Consider the following 22,799-nt stretch of genomic DNA (forward strand, 5'->3'; position numbering starts at 1 on the left):
CCCAAAACAATAATACCCTGTTAGCTATGAGAATATTTTGAATGAAGAAGCGTTGCTTTATTTTTAAACTTCTTTGTGGAGTACATAGATTTATTTTTGATCTTGAAAATGATTATTTCCCTCAAATTTCCAACATCACTTCCACAAGCCCCTGCTGTCTACCAACCTAGCAGCCTCACAGCCACTAACTCGGTTGTCCCACCTGTGATTCGAGAGCAGTCAGTCCTCCAAAGCAAACATCAACGTCTCCATCTATGGGCCAGCTTCCCCATCTTTGACCTAAAGAGAGTGCTCCTGAAATAGTCCCCCATCCCAATCAACTGTCCCCTCTTCCCAATCATTTCTATCAGCAAATACATTGTCTCCTGCTCTCTCTCTCTCTTTTAAATATGAAATTTATTGTCAAATTGGTTTCCATACAACACTCAGTGCTCATCCCAAAAGGTGCCTTCCTCAATCCCCATCACCCACCCTCCCCTCCCTCCCACCCCCCATCAACCTTCAGTTTGTTCTCAGTTTTTTTCCAATATATAAAGTTTATTGTCAAATTGGTTTCCATACAACACCCAGTGCTCATCCCAACAGGTGCCCTCCTCAATGCCCATCACCCACTTTCCCCTCCCTCTCACCCCCCATCAACCCTCAGTTTATTCTCAGTTTTTAAGAGTCTCTTATGGTTTAAAGACCCTTCCTGGTCCCACAGCTCCCTCCAGCCACTACCCCATGTCTCTGATTCCTTTTACAAACAACACCTGAAAACAGCTGCCTATATACTATTTTATAGTTCAGGAACCCACTGATGTCCTGAAAGATTAAGTAGTGTTATCTACCCAGTGATTTACCTAAACAGAAGGAAGCATTAAGAACAGAGGCAGGTCATAAATTCTAGTCTCCGATGATGCCCAATAACACCTTTTTCCTATTAATAATAATTATTGGAAACCCCACAATTTCCAAATAAAAAGTGATTTGCAAACACTAATATTTAGAGAGCAACGTATAGGTTATAGAGCTTTCATGTGCGTTTTCTCATCTGATTCTTATAACATCCCTGTGACTCAAGTGGTTGTGTCTCCATGTTGTTGATGAGGACTCCGAGGTCTAGAATATTTGAGTAACTTGCCGTGCAGAGGGGCCCAACAGTATGCCTGTGGTCATAGACTCCGGAAGGAGGCTGTCTGGGTGTGAATCCTGCACCTACCAGCTGGTGTCCATGTGACTCTCCAAGTAACTTTAAAAAAATTTTTTTAAGTTTATTTATCTATTTTTTAATTTTTTAAATGTTTTTATTTATTTTTGAGAGAGAGAGAGAGAGTGAGTGGGGGAGGAGTGGAGAGAGAGAGGGAGACACAGAAGCCAAAGCAGGGTCCAGGCTCTGAACTGTCAGCACAGAGCCCAGCGCAGGGCTCAAACTCACGAACTGTGAGATCATGACCTGAGCTGAAGTCAGACGCCTAACTGACTGAGTTACCCAGGCGCCCCTATTTATCTATTTTGAGAGAGAGAGAGAGAGACAGAGAGAGACAGCAAACAAGGGAGGGCTAGACAGAGGCAGAGAGAGAGAATACCAAGCAGGCTCTGTGCTGTCAGTGCAGAGCCTGATATGGGGCTCGAACTCACCAACAGTGAGATCATGGCCTGAGCCTCAATTAAGAGTCAGACGCTTAACTGAAGAAGCCACCCAGGTGCCCCCAACTCTGGCAAGTAACTTAATCTCGTTCTGCTTTAGTGTTCTTAGATGTGAAATGGGTACACCTGCCTGGGTTGTTAAGATGCTGACGTGAGTTTACGTAGAATCCTCGGAACCAGTATGTGTAGTAAGTTTTAAGGTTAGTATTTATTATTGCCCAGCTGGGGACAGGCGCTATGCTAGTTTTATAAATAGAAATGTAGGTACTTGACCACCAGATAATCTGTCCCTGACAAACTCTCATTTTAGCTCAAAACTCTGATAATACATGACATCAAATCATTAATATTTGAAATAAAACAGCTGGGTTAAAAAATACCAGAATGTATTTTGAATCCTGTAAAATAACTGCAAAAAAACCCAAAATGAAACAAAACCCCAAACTGTTGAAAATACCCCAGTGGTTTTCTGATTTTACTAAACTTACCTTCTTCAAGTTTCCCAGCTTCAATATAGGGAGTAAGAAATAATGGCTCTCCTACGTTTCCCTTATGTGGTACGGAAACCCGAACATTTTTGTATAAGGAGTGAAAGATCCCGCCACCAGGGCTGAACATGAACACGACCACCAAAACAATCGTCTTCCACATGGCACCAACCAGTCTCTCTAGGCCTAGGATGAAAACAAATGAATCCAAAGAGTAAATATTTACCCAGTCCTTTTACATACAAGACATTCATTTATTTCATTAAAAAAAAAAATGTATATTGTAAAATAAATAAATAAATATTCTGTGTAAAGGTCCTTTGCTAAGCACCTTGGATACCACCTGAACCAAACAGACCTAATCCCTGCTTACCCTGAAGTCCACAGTCTAAGGGAGAGGAAGGGGCTATTCAAGGATTCACAGTCTAACTAGAGAAACAATTTATATTTCTAAAACTGTGGTCTGAAAAGTAAACTCCATGCAGGATCAGATAAAACTTCAAGACAACAAGGACTCTGTAACTTATCACCAAATGTGTCGTAGAGATGCTTACCTACCACGGGAAGGCACAGGACTGAGAACATATCTCTGGCCAAGAGAACCTAGGGAGGCCTTAACAAGATTAGGTGTGAAGGAAGGGTGGGTGGAACCCAGATGGGCAGGAGAAATGGAGAAAGCATCACTTATGGGGGGGACAGCTTGAGCAAAAGTGAGACTTCAGTTGTCCATGGGCACTTGGGCAGAGAAATTTAAAATAAACCAAGTGGATTTCTGCTTACCTCTTCTGTCTCTTACAAATCACAAACTTTGCATTCAAGAACAAAAAAGAAAGAAGAAAGGGAAGGTCCTACAACTATCTTCAGGTCCCTGCCCTTATTGCTAGCTGATAAACTCAAGAGCTATGCCTCAACCTTTGTGAACAGTTTTTCAAAGGTCTTCAAATCTGATGCTTGCTTAGACTACTCACCTCTACTGATAATAGTAGTGACTTAAAGTTGGCGATTTCCCTAAATTTGTAAATAAATATGTAATTTGTATTTACAATGGGCTTCCCCATGTATTTTTAGCTGATTTGAATATCCTAATAACTCAACCAGGAAATCAAAGATTAATGGCACTAATGTTAGATAAGGAAATGTTGATTCCTTGGATAAGGAATGCCGCAGCCAAGAACATGGTAAACCCAGTCAAGGCCAAAACCCGGCACAAGGTGAGTCAGGGGCAGATGCAGGGTCAGATCTCATCTTTTTCTAAAATTGTGACGTTTTGTTCATCGTGGATTTTCTTGCATTAATTTTTATTTTTTCCCAAATGTTGCATTAAAATACTATCTATCATGATTATTGGGTTTTTTGGCACTCTCTTACATTTTATACCGGAGTCAAGTGCCTCACTTACTTCACCTTAATCCTTAACGCTAAGAATTAGGATCTTCCATCAGTGCTATTACATTACTCGGCACCTACTACCATTTAAGCAAGATCCGAATTCTTAGCTCTAAAGTCTAAATAAAGTACATGAAACTAATAAATACTTTACTCACTTAGGTTTCTGGATGTAAAAATAAATATACAATTATGCAAATATAATGCCTGCTTCGGACTGTTCAGTGCCTTAAAATACCATGCCATTAAAACATCTTAAAAACATGAAATGTATAAAAATCTGTTACCACAGACTTGTCACAACCCAAGTTAGCATAAAATGAAAATACTGTTTGTGGCAAATTTTAAAAGCTTTTCAGACACATTTCCCCAATAAGATAAACATTTATAATTATAATGTGATCAAATATATAATTCTAGTCAAGTCTTTCATGGTTAACTTAATAGAATTCCCCATGCTTCATGTAAACAAGCCCAACCAAATACAATATGCAGCTAAAAACTGGCCTTGCCTATTATGGACTATCATAAGGAACAAAATGAATTTAAAAACTGAAGTTAGTCCCAAGAAGCCCAAGGTACTGACCACTATGGCACTAAATTAATTATGTGAACTTGTTTTAATACTGTAGCTACTTTCAAGGAATACTTGAAATCAACAATCTTACTCTCCAACTGGTTCGGGGGGAAAAAAAAAGAAGATCTGTGGAATTAAAAAAATACTGGAAAAAGCTCTTCCAGTAAGAGGTTTTTTTCCTGGCGGCAGAAATAAGGAACTAATCACACCATCTAATTTCTCAATCTTCCTGCTGCAAACTTCCAGCTCCCTTTAATGGAAGTCATTAATATTTAAATAACCAGGGTAGTTACAACACCTCCCTTGAAAGCAGATGTTGACTCAGAGATGTTAAAAAAGGAAAGAGGTAAAACTCGTCTTGTTTTAATTGACATAAATCTAATACATAAAAGTAAGAGTTCGGTCAATTTAGCAGATCTCATTAACATTTAATCAAATAACTATTAGAGTCATGGTTTCTCATGGAGGTGAATTAAAGCAACAACATACTTCATTGCATAATTCTCATTTAACTGCCAGAATTCCTGAACTCTGCTTGGCTGTCATGTCTCCTAATGAAAATGAAGGCTATTATCACGAATAAGGAAGTGTTGTTTTCTTCTTAAATCCTTCTCAAATGTTTTTGTTTATACTAAATTAGCCTGAATCTTTTAATGTATTGAATATTTACTGAGTACTTTCTAAACAAAACATCCTCTACTAGAAGCAATTGCCTAAAGAACTGGGGGGGGGGGGGGGGGGAGGGAGTATTCACCATACAATTTCTCATATCTATTTGGAATAATATGAAAACATTGGTGCTATTTCCAGTTCAAATATATCATATTGAAGGATTCAGACAAACTGTTCCTCTTAATGTTTGGAAACATAAAATCTAAGTAAATACAAAGCAATATTGGCAGAATCAAGTAAGCTAAAGGTCAAAGATATATGATTTGCTAAAATTGTCTCACTAATCCTTAAATATTACAGCTGGAAGCCATATGTTCAGCATACAATTTTTTAAATATAAACACAGATATTTATCACTGTGTTCCTTAGAATAATAAAAACTATCAACAATTTATATTGTTTACAATAATTTGTAATAAATAATTAATAATTAATTAATTAAATAATTTACAATATAATTTACAATAAGTCAGTTATTATACAACAAAAAGATGGAATTATACACAGCAATTAAAATGACAAGAATGGGAAAATGTACTAAAATATCAGGTAAGGAAAAGCAGGCTATTGTATTGGATATAGGGTAGTTTCTCCTTAATTAATACTTCTTTAAAACTTCTAAATTTTCTACAATAATTAATCTTATCATCAGAAAAAAATAGTTTTCGGCTTCGCTTTTTTGTTAAGAAAAAGTGAAACAGCTGATAGATGTGGCAAAAAACAAAATGCTTGTTCCTCATTCCTTGGTACTACCTGGTTATGACCTCTTGCGTTTCCTAGGAATAAGTGTTCTGTTTGCTCTTCTGGAATGTACTCTTCTTTCTCTAACATTCTATGGAGGTATGTCTTGATCTCCTAGAACCACAGAACCTCAAGACTCAAAGTAAACTTTCTCTTTGGTAAATTAGAAGACTCTGCATAAATGTGAGGGGCTGTTATAATAATAATTACAATTATTATATAGTATTTAATGCCCCCCGGGATAGAATCCATAACAAATGTGCATGCGATTGGTATCAGCAAATATTTGTTGAAGTGATGTGTCTAAATAATGAGTCATGGTATTTTAGACAGATGTGAGATATTAGATATTCATGTGGACCAATTCTTTCATCTTGGAGACTAGAAAACTGGAGCCAGAGAAGTACATAAGTGACCTCCTTAAGATTACACCACTGGTGAGTAGTAGGGCCAAGACTTAAAGCTAGGATTTATTTGTGGCTCTACATCCAACCTGTTTTCCACACTTCCAAATTTGGTTACAATTATATTCAGATATTCTGTTCTTGTCTCAATAGACAATTCATAGCCTGTAACAGTCGTAAAAAAAATAACAAACGAACAAACAGAAACATAAATAAGTGAATCTTCCTAGAGAAATTTGATTTTTAGAAAAACTGACACTAATCCAGCTTCTGCCAACTCATTCACTGACCATTTGGCAAGACAGTGACTTCTCTGGGCCCCAGTCGCTATGTTAAAACCAATGGTTACCTTTCTAGGAACTTTGAGAGCTAGTTGTTCAACAAAGGCATTGTTAAAGATTAAACTATGAAAACTTACCATTAAATAGGTTTTATTGAAAGATATAATAAATACTCAAAACTCATCACTGCATAACTATTGACTACATTTCACCATGACTCGGGGTTATGGTTTCTGTATTTGGTGGATGGATTACATAACGGTTGGTTACAGTGCATTTCTTTCCAGCTCTGTGTTCAGGAACATCTTGTTGGTATCGTGAAATCAGCCATAGTGGGAGTATTTACACCACAGAAATCAGCAAACAGCACAAATCAGGGCTTTACCCCCACTCCCCCAGAAATCCAGTCGTTAAGCATTTACCCACACGTGTTGGTCTCATGTTCCTAATTTGAAAAATGAGCTGGAAACTACTTTCCATCAACTCACGCTCCAATTCCAATCGAAGTGATTGGCAGAAGGGGCGCCTGGGTGGTTCAGTCAGGTGAGCATACGACTTTGGCTCAGGTGGTAATCTCGAGGTTGATGAGTTCAAGCCCCACATTGGGCTTGCTGTGGTCAGCCTGTCAGCGCAGAGCCTGCTTTGAATCCTCTGTCCCCCTCTCTCTGCCCCTCCCCTGCTTATGTTCACCCAAAAATAAATAAACGAAAAAAAAAATGATCAGCAGAAGAGACAAAAGGGAAAAATCCTGCCAAGTTTTCCTCTGTGTTTGGAAGCAACCACTAACACGGTCAGATATGCAAGGCTTCTAGAAAAGAAATCTGAAAAAAAACATTGGAAACTGTGTGTTCTACCAATGGAAAAAGAGTCAAAAACAAAAACTCCAGAATGAGGACAAAGAAAGCAAATGTGTCAGGCAGCCCTCTACTCTCTTCTCTCCTTCCCACGTCCCTCTTTTGATATGTAGATTATTCTAATCAAAGGATGGAAATAAATGGTATAGCTCCAATAGACCAGCTGTTTAGATTCCCCTTACCTATTTAACTGGCTCCCAACGTAATAAAAACATTCCCTAAAACAAACTAATAAAACAGGCCACCTAGTGACAGACATTTCCATGAAATCTGTAGTAAAAAAAAGGGTATACAAGAAAGTGGTTCCTCTACCTTAAAAAGATTTTTTTTAATGTTTATTATATGTGTGGGAGAGAGAGAGACAGACAGAGCATGAGCTGGGCAGGGGCAGAGAGAGAGAGCAGGCTCCAGGTTCTGAGCTATCAGCATGGAGCCCGACACGGGGGCTCAGACTCACAAACCGCGAGTGAGATCATGACCTGAGCCAAAGTTGGAGACTTAACCAACTGAGCCACTCAGATGCCCCTCTACTTTAAAAAGATTTAAGCACATCTCAAGATTATTCAAGCATATCCAAAGCACCTGAATCCTGTAACAAAGAGTTATTGTGCAACCCTCAACTTAAATATCAAACCAAATCCCAAATCTAGCTCTTTTGCTAAAGGATTTCCATGCAAACAAATGGTTTATGTGTATAAACAAACCTTTATCTAAATAAACAAACCTTTTTATAAATAAACCTTTATTTTTAGCAATCCACTCCTCACTTTCCTCAAGACATCATTTTAATTTCTAAAATTGATATTTGAAGCTCTCTTTTCCCAGAAAAGACATAGCACACGACACGCAAGGTGAGAGGTGATAGGCAACTTTCTGTTGAGGGGGCACTGAGAACATGCCTATCTTCTTTTCACAGCACCCCACCCCCACCCCCACCCCCACCCCCAGGGCATCAGACAGGAGTGTCTCCTCTTGCTAATGACTTAGTCATTCCCATCTCTGCCATCATACATTTGGACTCACAAGAAAGGAAGATAAATTTGAGTTATGTGGCAGGTGGAGGATGAAAAGAACCAGGAAGAGGAGAAAATCATATCTGACACAATAGAAAGGAGCTTTACGGTGAAGTCTCACTCCAGCCAGAAGGAAAATTTGAGTGGGAGTGGCAAGTAAGAAAGCAGACATGTCCCAAAATGTTAATAACAGTTTTGAAATAGAAAGACATCCTCATGACCAAAGGCCTCATCATAACAATACCAATCATAGTTACCAATCGTTGGACATTCTCTATGTACAAGCAGATGTGCTAATTGCTTTATATTTTTATTTCTCACCTTTGGGGGCCAGGTTCTATTATCGTCCCGTTTTAGAGATGAGAAACTGATCCTTAGAGAATTTAAGTTATTGGCCCAAGTTCACACCACTAAGTGGTAAATCAAGGAGTTAAGGCCAATCCCAATTAGTTGGTAAAGACTATTCTAGAGTCACAACACCAGCATCTCGTAAGATGTGCTATGTGGGCCAGAGTCCCTCCTCCCTTTTCAGGTAAATTTGGAAATGTGACATATTATATCCCTGCAGAATAAAATTATTATGTTGCTAAGAATTTCTGGTGTAAATAAATCTGTTAAATCTTAGCCCAGTATTTCCCAAACCAACCAATTTTTGATCAGGAAATCCTTTTTATTTGGGGGCAATATCTTAAAAAAATTATGTAACACACTCTGTGGTCTTTATTCAACAAAACATGATAGAGGAACATCTATATCTTAGGCCCTTCCTGCTCCAAATGACCTCAGAAAAGTGTTTGGGCTAACACTTCAGTTATGGTTAGGAAACATCTCTGGGTGGAACCAGCCTTGAGGAAACAGTGCAAAGGCCCTGAGGTGCAAATAAGTCTGTCTGTTGTTTGTTGATGGGAGTACAGTGAATGAAGGAGAAAGTGGCAAGCACGTGATGAGTTCAGAGGGCGGTCAGGGCCAAAATATGTAGAGTTTTAGCCGTATTCATATTCATTAACATTAGGGAGTAATATGGTCTAATCAGAATTGCAAAATGTGAAATGATCACTCTGGCTGCCACCTAGCAAGTGGACGATAGGAGAAAAAGGATGGAACCAGGATACCAATTAGGAGGCTCATGTAATACCCCAGGAGAGATGGGAGAGGCTGGGGCCAGAGAGTAGCGGTGGCGGTGGTGAAAAATGTGAGCTGCATTTTGTAAGGAAATCCACCGCCATTTATGAATAGACTAGATAAAGTGGCCGAGGGAAAGAAAAGAAGCAAGGATGACTCCTAAGCTCTTCTGCCCAGAGCAATTTCATGGATTGTTACAGGTTGAATTTTGTTCCCCCAAAAGATATGTTGAAGTGCTAACCCCCAGCACCTCAGAATGTGACCTTATTTGAAAAAAGCGTCTTTGGGGCACCTGGGTGGCTCAGTCGGTTGGGCGGCCGACTTTGGCTCAGGTCACGATCTCGCGGTCCGTGAGTTCGAGCCCCGCGTCGGGCTCTGTGCTGACGGCTCAGAGCCTGGAGCCTGCTTCAGATTCTGTGTCTCCCTCTCTCTCTGCCCCTCCCCTGTTCATGCTCTGTCTCTCTCTGTCTCAAAAATAAACGTTAAAAAAAAAAAAAAAAAGAAAAAAGCGTCTTTGCAGATGTAATCAGTTAAATTAGAATGAGGTCATACCGGATTAGGGGTAGATTTTAATGCAATGTAACTGATGTTTAGCAGAGAAACCCAGAGAGGAGAGTGCCATGCAAATAAATAAATAAATAAATAAGCCAGAGAAGACAGCTATGTGACAGTGGGGTGGGGGCAGAGACTGGAGTGATGCATCCACAAGCCAAGAATCACCAAGGCTTTTGCCGGCAAACACCAAAAGCAAGAGTCAGGGAAGGTTCACCCCTTCCCCTCCCCTTCTACAAGTTTCAGAGAGAACATGGCCCCAGACTGATTTTGGACGTCTGTATGAAACAATAAATTCTGATGGTGTAAGCCCCACAATTTGTGGTATTTTTTTTATAGAAGCCCTAAGAAACTAGTACGTGGATAGTGAGACCAATATCCCACTGGAGGCTGGGAACACTGTGGAAGGAGTCGTGATGGAGAGGAGTAAAATGTGAGTCATCAACAATAAAATGGGAAAGAGAAGCTACATTGATTTCTTATTGAGATATGTGTGACATTATTATAAGCCAGGGTTTCCCATAGGATCCTAGTTCAGTAAAATATCAATAGATTTTAAAAGGACAAAAAGTTTGGGAAGGTTTGGGTTAAACAAGCTTAAATAGGCTTCCTGGTTCCAGAACATCTCAGAGCCTTTCACTTATTAATGGGCAGCATGTGTTTGACTGTGACACTATTCTTAGAAAGGCCCTGAATCCAGAGGTTTACATAAGACATACCCAGATGGGACACTAAGTACTAGGTTGAATAATTTTTCAAGCCCCCACTTAGCTATTATCAAACAGGAAAGCTGGAATTTGAAGCCAGATCTAAGTGATCTCAAAGTCCATGTATTTTCCATATGTCACTGTGTAAACCACACAATATAAGAAAACCTGCTTCAGTGTAGCTTTTGACGAAAGCAGAATTCTGGGTAAACTGGATTATCTCGGCATTTATAAAACTTATAGGTGTTAAAATTGCAAGTGATTTAAGGGCATGTTTATCTGCGAAGAAAAAATGGAAGAAGAAATGCTTCCCTCAGTTTTGAAAGTAATTTTGTAGTGGTGGCTGAAGCCCTCAGTCCTTTAGGACTCATGGCTAAAGCACTGTCTTCCAATGATAAATTCTTTATTTTTCTGATGTAAATTAGACCTATTCCTCTTAGAATCAGTCTCCTTTTTGCTACCTACTGTGACTAAATTTCTCAACTAAAAACTTAAGATACACAGCGTGGCAAATACAAGGTAAGACACGTTGGATGAGAATATTTTATGTGACGATGGTCCTGGGACATTCTGCAATGTCGTCACCTTCACCAGCACTCCCTGAGGTGGCAAGAAACTCCTCCCTGATTCCAAAAGAGAGACGATTATTATAGAGAATAACCGCCATGTAATACTCCCTTAGTTGAGTCTAGTATTTTTCTCATCTCTTTTCCACACGTCGTTTCATTTGGTCTTCAAAGGAGTCAGTGGCTCTTCAACAGAGACCCACGTTGATAAAGCCATCAGTCAGTAGCAGAGCTGAGGCAGACTCCCAAGTTCACGGGGCCATCCACTCATTCAACAAAGACATACAGTTGACCCTTGAACACCATGAAGGCCATGAGTGTGACCCTTGCACAGCTTAAAACCCGCGCATAATATTGACTCCCTCCATACTCTAATGACTGATAGCCTACTGTCGACTGGAAGCCTCACTAATAACACCAACAGTCAAGTGACACGTATTTTGCATGTTGTATGTATTGTAAATTGTGTTATTATAATAAGGAAAGCTAGAGAGAAGAAAATACGAAGGAAAGCATAAGGAAGAGAAAACGCATTTATGTTACTTTACTTATCAAAAAAAATCTGCATCCAAGTGGACCAGTGCAGCTCAAACTGCATATCTTTAGCTCCTACTGTGTGTTAGACTCTAATGGAGGCACAGAGAACCAGGGACAAAGCATCTGCCTTCACAAAGCTTACTTTACGGTGAGAAAGAGCACAAAGGGACCTATTAAGTCCATCAACTGATGAATGGATAAAGAAGATGTGGTATATACCTATACAACGGAATACTACTCGGCGATCAAAAAGAATGAAATCTTGCCATTTGCAGCATCGCGGATGGAACTAGAATGTGTTAGGCTGAGCAAAATAAGTCAGTCATAGAAAGACAAACATATGATTTCACTCATATGCGCAATTTGAGAAGCACAACAGATGAACGTAGGGGAAGGGAAGGAAAAATAAGATAAAAGCAGGGAGGGAGACAAACCATAAGAGACTCTTAAATACAGAGAACGAACTGAGGGTTGCTGGAGGGGATGGGCAAATGGGCGATGGGCATTCAGGAGGGCACTTGTCGGGACGAGCACTGGGTATTCTACGTAAGTGATGAATCACTGGGTTCTGCTTCGGTAACCAATACCACGCTGTATGTTAACTACCTTGAATTTAAATAAATATTTAAAAAAAAAGAAAAGAAAATGAAAGCAGGGTAAAAGGTTCGGGAGTGATGGGTGGAGGAGTGGTATTATTTTATATCGGATGGTCAGGGAGGGCCCCTGTGAGGAGGTGACCTGTGAGCAGATCTGAAGGACATGAGTGACTTCTGGGTGAAGATCCGGGGAGAAGAGAGTTCCTGGCTGGAGATCAGTGATTACAAGGGCCCTATAACAGGAGGCCAGGAGGCCAGAAACTAGTATGGCTGGAATCTGGCGAGTGAAGGGGAAAGGACAAAGTGGGGCCAGGTATCCGATCATTCGGGGTGCTGAAGCCAATATGTGTTTCAGAGGCTCAGTTCTCCCCAGCCCTGAGGCTTCCAACAGTGGTGAGGCCGGCCTCATGCCCGCCTCTTGTTCATTCCCAGGACGGCGGGGCGAGAGGTGGAAAGGTTTATCTGATGGATAAATATGGGTAGTAAACTGGGCATGCTGGGCTCAACTCCCGATGTCCTCACAGGGAACTGTGTTCTTCTCTCTGCACCCGGTCTGGACTTGTAAATTGTTGGGCAAATCTGCTCAACCCTGGGCTTCAGCAGTAGGAGGTTTATTTGCCCAGAACTAAGAGTTCCAACCCAACCCAGTTTTGGTAATAAAAATGTTATTTCACTCTCCACCTGCCTTGCCCTTTTGTCTTCTCCATTTCTCCAGAACTCAGGTGAGGGAAAGGAGTTTGCCATTCTGAGCGCTCCCTCAGAGACCCCAGGAGAATGGAAGTTGGACTTTCTTCTAAGTGTAACAGGCTGGAATTTTTTTCCCACTACACCCCACTGCGAACTTTCCATCATATATATAATTGGAGCAAGGCATCCTTAACAGTATGAGCTTCACACACATATTCAGAATCTGAAGTCACATACACTCTGGCTTGCCCACACCAGCCCTGGAAAGGTATGGGAATTGATCAACTGAAATGATTTTTAAAACTCAAACCAGCCCAAATACCTTCATACAGGTAACCAAAGGGCAACAAAGTCATGGACTATAGCAAGAACAAATAAATACAGAACTAAACCTCCTCATTAAGTATTTTAAAATCAAATGTGCACAGTATCCAAAGTGGACACCCTAGAAAAAGCCCACAGATTTGTTCATCTGGTCCTTGAGCCATGGAAACACCCTCTATAATTACCCCTATGGTTTCTGAAGGAAAAACAAAAAAAACCACAACAACCAAAAAACAAAGACAAAAAAACAACAACGTATTTTCACCCTCTTACTTGCTGCTTTCTCACTTTTTTCCACACCATCTGACCCCAGGCATTAATGATGTCCATATGCCCAATTCAAAGGTCTTTGTCTCAGTTGCTTTCTCTGACACATTTGTCATTACCACCTTGGTAAATTTGCCATGGCCTTGCCTTTTGTGATGTGTGTTTCAGGGATCTTCTAGAATATTTTCCTTCATGTTTCCTTCTTTCTCTGCCTTGCCCCTAAACGTTAGGTTTCCCAGGAGTTTATCCTTGGTCCATGGCTTATCTTCCTCCACACGTTCTCTCCAGGGTGGGCCCATCACTCCAAGTAGACCTTCCAATGACCCCACTCAAATAACCACTCTTCTCCAAAGCTGCAGACTCACCCACCCAGCTGTCTGCTGAACATTTTCAACCGATGCCCCATGGGCATATTAAACTCAACTTGTCAAAATGGAACCTAACCCTTCTGGGAAGGCACAGTGAATTGAGCACATGTGTTTATTTCTGCTCCCTCATTAAACCACTCTAAAGTGAAAGTGAAGACATTTTTTTTAAAGGCATACATCCCATGGCTGAAGAAAACAGCAAATATGGCTGATCAAAATTTTGTTGTTGCTGTTAGATGGAAAGTGAACAGATAGTCTGCAGAGAGAGAAAGCAGAATATCAATGAGAAACAAGCTAATTCATGTCACAAAACCACAGAAAGGCAAAGGGTAGGTGCCTTCTGTAGAAGGCAAAGGGGGGGGGGTTGGTGTGGCGCTGAAAACGGAGGGATAGATGAAAATCTGTCACAGTGGGTAGAGCCTCAGATCCCTTGCAGAGGAAGAGACTCATGCTGCAGAATTTATTTATTTGTTCTTTGAGATTTATTCTTTGAGCGATTAAACCATAGAAACTCTAGATTTGAGAATATGAAATACAGTCAAAGCTGGGGAAGAGGTATCCAATTGAAAAATAAGAGAAAATCTACACACTGATATGCCTCTGGTCCTTCAAACACTCATCTTTAAGAAAGCTGGCAGCCAGCACTATATGCCTCTATCCCTCACTCTGTTTAGGAGACTAAAGGATTCTTCTCTGGAATACCTGAATCCACTGAAAGATAGATACACACACACACACACACACACACACATACTAACATGTCCTCCAATAAAATCTCCTGGACCTCATCAATCAATACCAAGGAGCCAGTGGATGGCTGACAAATCCCTTCAACACAACAGAGCTTCCAACCAACAACTTGGTTTCTCCCACTTAATATGAAACTAGAATCAAAGAAGCACTGGAAATAGGAAGAAAGCCTTTGCTTTGAAAGAAAAAGCAAAAGAAATTACTTGAAGGAAAAACAAACTACAAGAAACAAAAACACAGAGAGTAGAATGAATAATGCTTCAATATATATATAGATAGATAGATGTATATATACATATATAGATGTATATACGTACACATATATACATATGTATATATGTGTACGTATATACATCTATATATACATATATACATATATACATATATATATGTATATATACATCTATCTATCTATACACATATACATCTTTAAGAAGATAAGAGAAGATCTTCCATTCATTAAATAACAGAATACTGCCTTAAAAAGAAATGAAGGACAAGAACATGTTCCTGAAAACCAAAAAGGTGGTAGCAATTTTAAGATTTTGATGAAAGAGTGGGACAATAAAGACACATAAGTCTCCTAGAAAATACCACTAAAAGAGAAAAGGGGGTTAAAAATAGGAGGAAAAAAAAGATAATTAAGAGATTGGTTCTGGAAGACCAAAAGCTGACTAATGGGAGTTCCAGAAAAAGAAGTGAGACACAATACAGGGGAGGAAATTATGGAAGAGATAACACAAAAATATTTAGCAGAGATATAGACATGCCTCCCAGATATAAAGGGACCCACCAAGTTCCTGGATCAAAGAATGAGAAGACACAGAACACACTCCAGAAATAAAGAGGCTGTCATTAAGCTTCCAGAGAGAGAGAAAGAGATATCACAACAGAGAACCAGGAACCAAGATGGCACTGAGCTTTTCAATGGCAGCTAAAAGATGCTGGGGAAACGTGCCTCCAAAATACGAAGAGGAAAATGATCTTCACATTAGGACTGCACACTCAGCCAAACTATCATACAAACATAAGGATAAATTAAGAAAATCTTCAGGTGGATATAAGGTTTCCAAAAATTGATTCTTAACATACCACTACTCAGGAAGCTACTGGTAGATGGGTTCCACCGAAAGAAGGAAGAAAACCAAGAAAGAGAAAGATGTAAGGTCTCACTTGTAGGGGAGCTAATGCAGAAGAGAAAACCCAGGAGGACAGCTATGCCTGAAGAGCCACCAGTCCACCAGTGCAGTTTGGAACAGTAAGACCAGTGTTTTGGTTGGTTTTTTCACCTACATACATGAACTATGTGGACAGAAATCATTAAGAACTCAAAAACTACACTTAGTATCTTCTCTAAACATGTACCTACTTCCCTATTTTTCTGTCTTGGTTAGAAGTACTTTCAAAGTGCTAATGTCTTACATTTTAACCATACACATCAGTTAAGCTGAAAGTCTGATCAAAAGGGGGGGATTGTTAAAAAGAAAACTACAGGCCCACAAGGGCTTCACTTAGGCCAAGTTCCCAAACCAAGGCTTAACACATAGTCTCACTTCAGTTCCAACCTCCCCCAGAAACGCAGTCTTAACCAGTCAGTCAGGTATTTTCTGATGAGTACCTGTGAGTCTGCCACATGGGAGGGGCCCTCTCTGTCCCCCTTGGGAAGATGAGGTCATCTGCATGATAAGACCCCTTGCTGTCCCCCCCCTACAAGAAAGGTGAAAGATCCTTTTCTTTTGCTAATAACTTTCTTTTTACAGCTTCTCAGAAACCCCCTCCACTTTCTAGATGGAATGCTAACCAATTCACAACTTAATAAAGCCAATTACATCTTTAAAAAAAAATTGTTTAGGTTTATTTATTTATTTGGGGGGGGCAGAGGGGCAGAGAGAGAGGGAGAGAGAGAATCCCAAGCAGGTTCTGCACTGTCAGGACAGAGCCCAACGTGGGGCTCAAACTCATGAACTGTGAGATCATGACCTGAACCAAAATCAAGACTTGGTTGCTCAACTGACTGAGCCACCCAGGTGCCCCAGAGCCAATTCTATCTTTAAAAAAAAAAAAAAAAAGGAAAGAAAAGAAAAAAATACTCTCAAAGCACTGAAGCTAGAAACCCCAGCTTCTTTCTGGATTTATCTGTCTCCTCGCTGCCTTCTCACAGCCAATCAATCGCCAACTGAATCCCTTAGCTGTTTTTCAAATTTGCCCTCTCCTCATCAGTGCTACTCCCATGTCTTAATCTAGGTCCTTAACATGACTTGCCTGGACCATTGTAAATCTCCACGCTGATTCCTGACCCTGACCTTAACTCCGAGTCTGGTGAATTTCCCCACACTCTTCATTTGCATTTGTCTTTCTTATTTTGTTGGGCCAAGGGTTTTACACCTTTTCAAACTATATTGCATGGCAATAGATAATGAACACATAGGCAAGAAGATCTCAGCATAAAGTAGGAAGTGGGTAAACAGCAGGATGGAGGAGAAGTCAATAGAGAGCAATTGCAGACAGCCTTGAAGATGTGTTCAGAGCCTCCGTCTTCTAGTGACCAGGTACGGAGGGCTCTACATTTTGAAAAGAATATTATGGCCACAGTGAGAGGATGGATTTAAATGAAAAGACAGAAGGCACAGATACAAGTGAATACACTTTACTGTAATCCAGAGTTAAGATGATGGAGCCTAAACAGGTAAGGGCAGTGGTAATAGTGTGGACAGGGCCGACGTAAAAATAATTAGAAGGTAAAATTAGCAGGACCTTGGGAGAGATGAAATATTATATGTTGAAATAGAACAGAATCTAGGATGATTCCCAGATCTGACTTAAATGGCTGGGCAGATGGTGGTGTCATTAACTAAGATCTCTCACTACTTGATTCTGCCATGAATTTAACTAGCATTAGTGCATTAATGTGCGTGTGTGTGTGTGTGTGTGTGTGTGTGTGTGTGTGTGTGTAGGGATGAGTGGAAAATCAGACCCCTGAGAAATTGAAAATCAGCCCTGCTGGTAATCACATTACGATGCTCCCAACACAACAGTGACAATGTTTCTACATGCCCAAGGCCATACTGCAGCTGTAAAATGACTGTCAATCCTTTCTTCTGGGTAGTTACTGCTCTCTTAGCCATGTGTTCCCAGCCTCGCTTTATTCCTCCACCTCCTGAACCAAGACCTCTGAGACAGTCATTTGCTGAACTGCCTTGAATGCCTCCCACCCCCGCTTCCCTGATCCCTCCCTTGCCTCACTTGGCCCAAGGTCAAACCTTTCAGAAGCCTCTCCCTCTATCCCAACCTCTTCGTGATACGTTCTCCTTTGCTGCAGGTAAGCAAATAAAACTAATTTTGTGTCCTTATAAATGAAGTTAGAGAAACCATAAAATCGAGAGGGAAGAGACCATAAAGGTAGAACCTAAGCGGGCAGCTGAGGGCTCTGTATATTATTCTGTGACAAGAAAGCAAGCATCTGCCACAATTCCTGAATATACAAAGTTTGATTATGAAATTTTTCAGAAAAGCTGAAACAATTTTACAACTTTAGGTAGGTGTACCTTACCTAAATTCTGTTGTCATTCAACTGGTATTGATTTAGTGCCTTCTATTTGCCTGGAGCTATGCTTACCTGTAAAGACATAAAAGCCAGAGTAACGTTAGGGAACAAGGAAGGGTTTGATTTGACCGGAGCAGTTTGTGAAGGGGTCAGGTGACTTTGGTCTGCGTGGTTACGTTGGGAGTCACATGGAGGACACTGAATTTCATGGCAGGAAGTTTATACTTCATCCTGGCTGCAGTCAGGAGCCATTGAAGGCATTTAAGGAGGGGAGTGTCTTGTGCTTTAGAAAGCTCATTCTAGGGGCACCTGGGTGGCTCAGTTGGTTGAGCATCCAATTCTAGATCTAGGCTCAGGTCTTGACCTCAGGGTTGTGAGTTTGCGTTCCGAGTTGAGCCCCACATTGAGCTCCGCACTGGGTGCGGAGTCTACTTTAAAAAAAAAAAAAAAAAAGCTCATTCTAGCATCAGTGTTAGGCTGGAGTGGAGAGGACCTAAAGTCTGAGAGCTAAGTTAAAGGTCTTCACACATGTCCTGGGACAAGTAAAGTCGTTAAACTGTGAACAGAATGGATTGCGGAGAGAGAAAAAGGAGAATCAAACCATATAATTACACAAAGATATGTCTAGGCATCTTTTTGAAAGATAAGTAATAGGATATTGAATCCCCAAAGGGAAAGGTCCAGGATACCTACATACATCTTTTGGCCTGGAAATAACCCCAATAATTTGAAAGCAGCCACTGATTAGAATCCGACTATGGAGAAAAGGTTAAGAGATAAGACCCAAGGATATTGGAAATATGCTAAGAATTTGCTTTTTCAGGCCAATAGATCTAAGGACCTAAAAAGTTATCCCCTCCCCTCCTTATCTTACTCCCCAGGTTCTGGTTTAAAGCAATGAAAGAAAAGCATGTGGTTTCACATACAATGCTATACCTGCAGTATCTCCAAGGGAGAGGAATCTCAGTAATCTGGGTTCAGTTCAGTTACGCTTAGCATTTGGGCCTTATGACAAAGCACTTGATCACTGTCCTGATGAATTCAACCCATTATGGCTTAAATCTCTGAACTTGCAAATATATAGCATAAAAGTTTAAACTCCATTCCTGGTTCTGGCCAAGAAGGTACAGTTTTCAGCATTCTGTCCAGCTTACCCTCTCCCAAGTCTATATAGATATTAATGAGTCATTTTTCCAAAAGTACCTTCCTAATTATGAGAAACCTCCCTACATCAGTTCTTTTAAATGTTCTTAGTTCTGTCCATGAAAACCCCACATTATTAAACCCCTGGGAATGCTAAACTGAAATATCACGTTTGCTCTTTAAAATGAACTTACATTTGAGGCACCTAGGCGGCTCAGTCAGGTAAGCGTCTGACTCTTGTTTTCAGCTCAGGTCCTGATCTCACGGTTGGTGGGTGTGAGCACTGTGTTGGGCTCTACGCTGACAGAGTGAAGCCTGTCTGGGATTCTCTCTCTCCCTCTCTCTCTCTCTCTCTGTCCTTCCCTTGCTCGTGCACACACACACACACTCTCAAAATAAATCATTAAACTTTTAAAAAATGAACTATACTTATTAAGAATGGGCCATTACCTTGGGAATTTCGGTGCTAATAAAGGAGTATCCGATGTTATCTGAGACAGTAACTAAGCTCTCCTCTTACTATCTTGATTCGGTGCATACCAGGGTGGTATTCAACACTCAGTCTTCCCTCTGACAAATCATATGCCCTCTGAAACAAAAACAAAGTCATTAGCAAATTCTGTCATGCTGTTTGCTTCTTGTTTTTCTTTTCTCAAGGGGAGTGAACTGGTAAGCCCTGCGGACTTTCCAGATAACTCTTCTAAGTCATTTGAAGTACCTGTCAGTCAAAACCCACTTATTTCTCGGACTATAAAAGTCAGCTCAGGAGAACCCCCCACTATAAACTGGTTTATAAGATGGACTCATATATATTGTGAGACCAATTTTGCCCCTCCAAAAAAAAAAAAAAAAAAAAAAAAAGAACAGCTTCTTGCTAAGAACACTTTCATTACAATACAAAGGGTTTCCACTGGACTTAGATTAACCTGGAGTACAAATCTAGAAAGCCCCATCAGCCAAAGGGTCTTGACAACTGTACAGACTTTCACATGCCAACAAAGCCAGCGTGATCCACTTTACCAAAAGTGTAAAAGTTCCTATTTGGAACAACTTTCTTTCTTAAAAGTTATTTTTCAAGTTAGCAAAATACATTCTAGTTAGATGGGTTTTTTTTTTTCTTCTTTACATCTCTTTTTACTCATCTCACACCCAAAATAGTAAAAAGTTAGTTGTACATTTAAGTGGAGGAGAAAAAAATAAGTGTCTTTAAAATGGGGAGACTGAGGCTTAATAAACTTAAAACCTTTGCTCAAGGTCACCAACTAACAAAACGCATCGGTGGGATTAAATCCAAAATTTACCAAAGCCTATTTTTTCCCATGAAGCGAAGCTGTCCTCAAATGTACTGGATGCTTCCCACTGGCTTCTAGGAACTTCCCTGCAAGTACTGAATGCACTTGGCCAGGAGCTCATCCAGCTGTCCTATGCCCCTGGTTTTCTCCTAACCCTATAGTCCATGTCGTTCCCCTGCTTTCCTTCCCTCTATCAGGCTAAACCTCCTTTTGTGGGATGCTCAGATCAAAGGCATTTCCCTCTTCCAAAGCACCCACGAAATCAAAACATCCCAAAGAGACGTCTTGAGGGAGGCAAGGATGTTCCCCCACTTTGCGCCAAGAGTGTCCCACACCTTCACGCGTCCCTGGGAGGCTCCTCAACTGGGAGGTTTCCTGGCCTGGAAGAGGCCTGCGTGCAAAGGCCTCGGTGGTGCCAGGGGCCTTCTGGAATGTTCCCTGGGGGCCGGGCACACCCAGAGCCAAGTGCAAGGCATCTCCAGTTCCCCAACCTGGAAACTCCGGAAACTCCAAGCCGGCCAAGATGATGCTACCTCCCTTCTTGAGCACAGGGCTCCTGAGATACCTGCCCTGCGCTCCCTGAGTCCCTGGGACACTGCAAGGACCCGCTGCACCGCGCCACACTCACCGGAGCCAGCAGGTCCCCCGCAGCGGTGCGGAGGCGGCGAGAAGTGAGGCACCCCGCCCCTCGCCCCTGCAGTCACAACTACCTTGCGGGACGCCAGCTGCTGGGCTCTCCTCTCGGCGGCCCACGTGATCTAGAACTTTGGCGCCAAAGGTAGGTCCCCACCCCCTCCTACCTCCCCCGGCCTCCGCGACCTGGCGGCACCCGGGGAGGTCTCCATCCTGGAAGAAGCAAGCACCCCCAGAGTGGAATCCGGAAAGGTAACAGAGAAAGGTCGGCTGCGGTGCAACTCTGGTGTGTTTCTTCCTTTGTGTGTTTTGATTTTCCCGCCTACTGTTTTAAAGCTGCTATCAGAATTCAAACACTGTATTTAGAAATTATTCCCCACCCTGGTGCTTGCAATCCCGGTGCTTGCAAGCCTCGTGCTTGCATCTGGAAACCAAGTGGTGTTTTACTGCCACTGTTTAAAAAGTCCACTTGCATTCATCCGTCGTCCGCATTCCAGTCACACTGATTCTAGGAGCTCTCAGAACACCAACGTGGAGTCAGGTGGTTTTCTGCGGTGTGGGGTCGGAATCTTACGGCAACCTGATGAGTTCTGTACTAAGATTATCCCCATTTTGCAAGCAGGAAGTGGAGACTTAAGAGAAGTCAGGTATCCTGTTCAGGGTCACATCTCCTGTAAGTGACATCAGTAGGTATTTTTAACCCATGCCGCCCCAGGTACTGGGCACTGAGCCAGACACTGGGGGAAGAGAGAGAGAGAGAGACTAAATCGGTAAGGAGATTACAAGAGCAAGGTAAGACAAAATACAGGAATGTCATCGTTCCCACATCAGAGTGTCCCCAAATGCCCTGTGGTTCAGAGATGGTTATTTAGAGCACCCCAGCAGGCCACCTGGCTTTGAATTCTGGCTCTGCTACTTAGCTACTAGTTCTGATCCATTGATTGATTGGTTGATTGATTGATTATCAAGTTACCTAACATACAGTATATACAGTATAGTCTTGGCTTTGGGAGTAGAGTCCCGTGATTTATCACTTCCATACAACACCCAGTGCTCATCCCAACAAGTGCCCTCCTCGACGCCCATCACCCATTTTTCCCACCCCCTCAACACCTCCGCCATCAACCTTCAGTCTGTTCTCTGAATTTAAGAGTCTCTCATGGCTTACCTCCCTCCCTGGAACTTATTTTTCCTTCCCTTATCCCATGGTCTTCTGTTAAGTTTCTCAAATTCCACATATGAGTGAAACATATGACATCTTTCTCTGACTGACTTATTTCACTTGCACCAAACAAAGCCACCACACTCCTTTGTGAGGTGATGTGGCCCTTCTTCCCATCAGGAGGTGGAGTCTGTTTTCCATCATCCCATTTAATCGGGGCTGGCTTTGTGCCTAGTTTTGGCCATTAGAAGGTGGGCATATGCTGTTTGCTTCTCAGAGATCGAAGCACCTTGCAGCTTCTGCTCTGAGGCTGCTGCCTTGGGACCACCAGGCCAAGAAGCCAGTGTGGCTCCTGGAGAGTGAGAGGTCACGTAGAGGAGAACTGAAGGATTCCAGAGGTTTGGGGAGGTATGGATTTGGGGTAGGAGACACACAGTGGACTTAATCCCATGGACGCCTCACTCTGTGTGGAGAAGTACAGCCAGTCGAGGGCCAGAAGAGGGC

General features: G+C 41.5%; 1 protein-coding gene across 2 annotated transcripts in view; it reads right to left on the bottom strand.

Moving 5' to 3' along the window:
• The window catches only part of CPVL (carboxypeptidase vitellogenic like), a 129,407-nt gene extending 109,615 nt beyond the window's left edge, over positions 1–19,792 (bottom strand). For both annotated transcript variants that reach the window (XM_019443692.2, XM_019443691.2), the window contains exons 1-2: positions 19,659–19,792; positions 2,118–2,303 (exon numbers count right to left, since the gene is read on the bottom strand). In XM_019443692.2, coding sequence (XP_019299237.2) covers positions 2,118–2,280 — 163 coding nt within the window. In that variant the 5' untranslated portion in view covers positions 2,281–2,303; positions 19,659–19,792. The remainder of the gene's footprint in view (positions 1–2,117; positions 2,304–19,658) is intronic.
• Positions 19,793–22,799: the final 3,007 nt, after the last annotated feature.

This window comes from Panthera pardus, unplaced genomic scaffold, assembly GCF_024362965.1.
Source record: "Panthera pardus isolate Hobbes unplaced genomic scaffold, ASM2436296v1 HiC_scaffold_8, whole genome shotgun sequence".
NCBI classification, from domain to species: domain Eukaryota; kingdom Metazoa; phylum Chordata; class Mammalia; order Carnivora; family Felidae; genus Panthera; species Panthera pardus.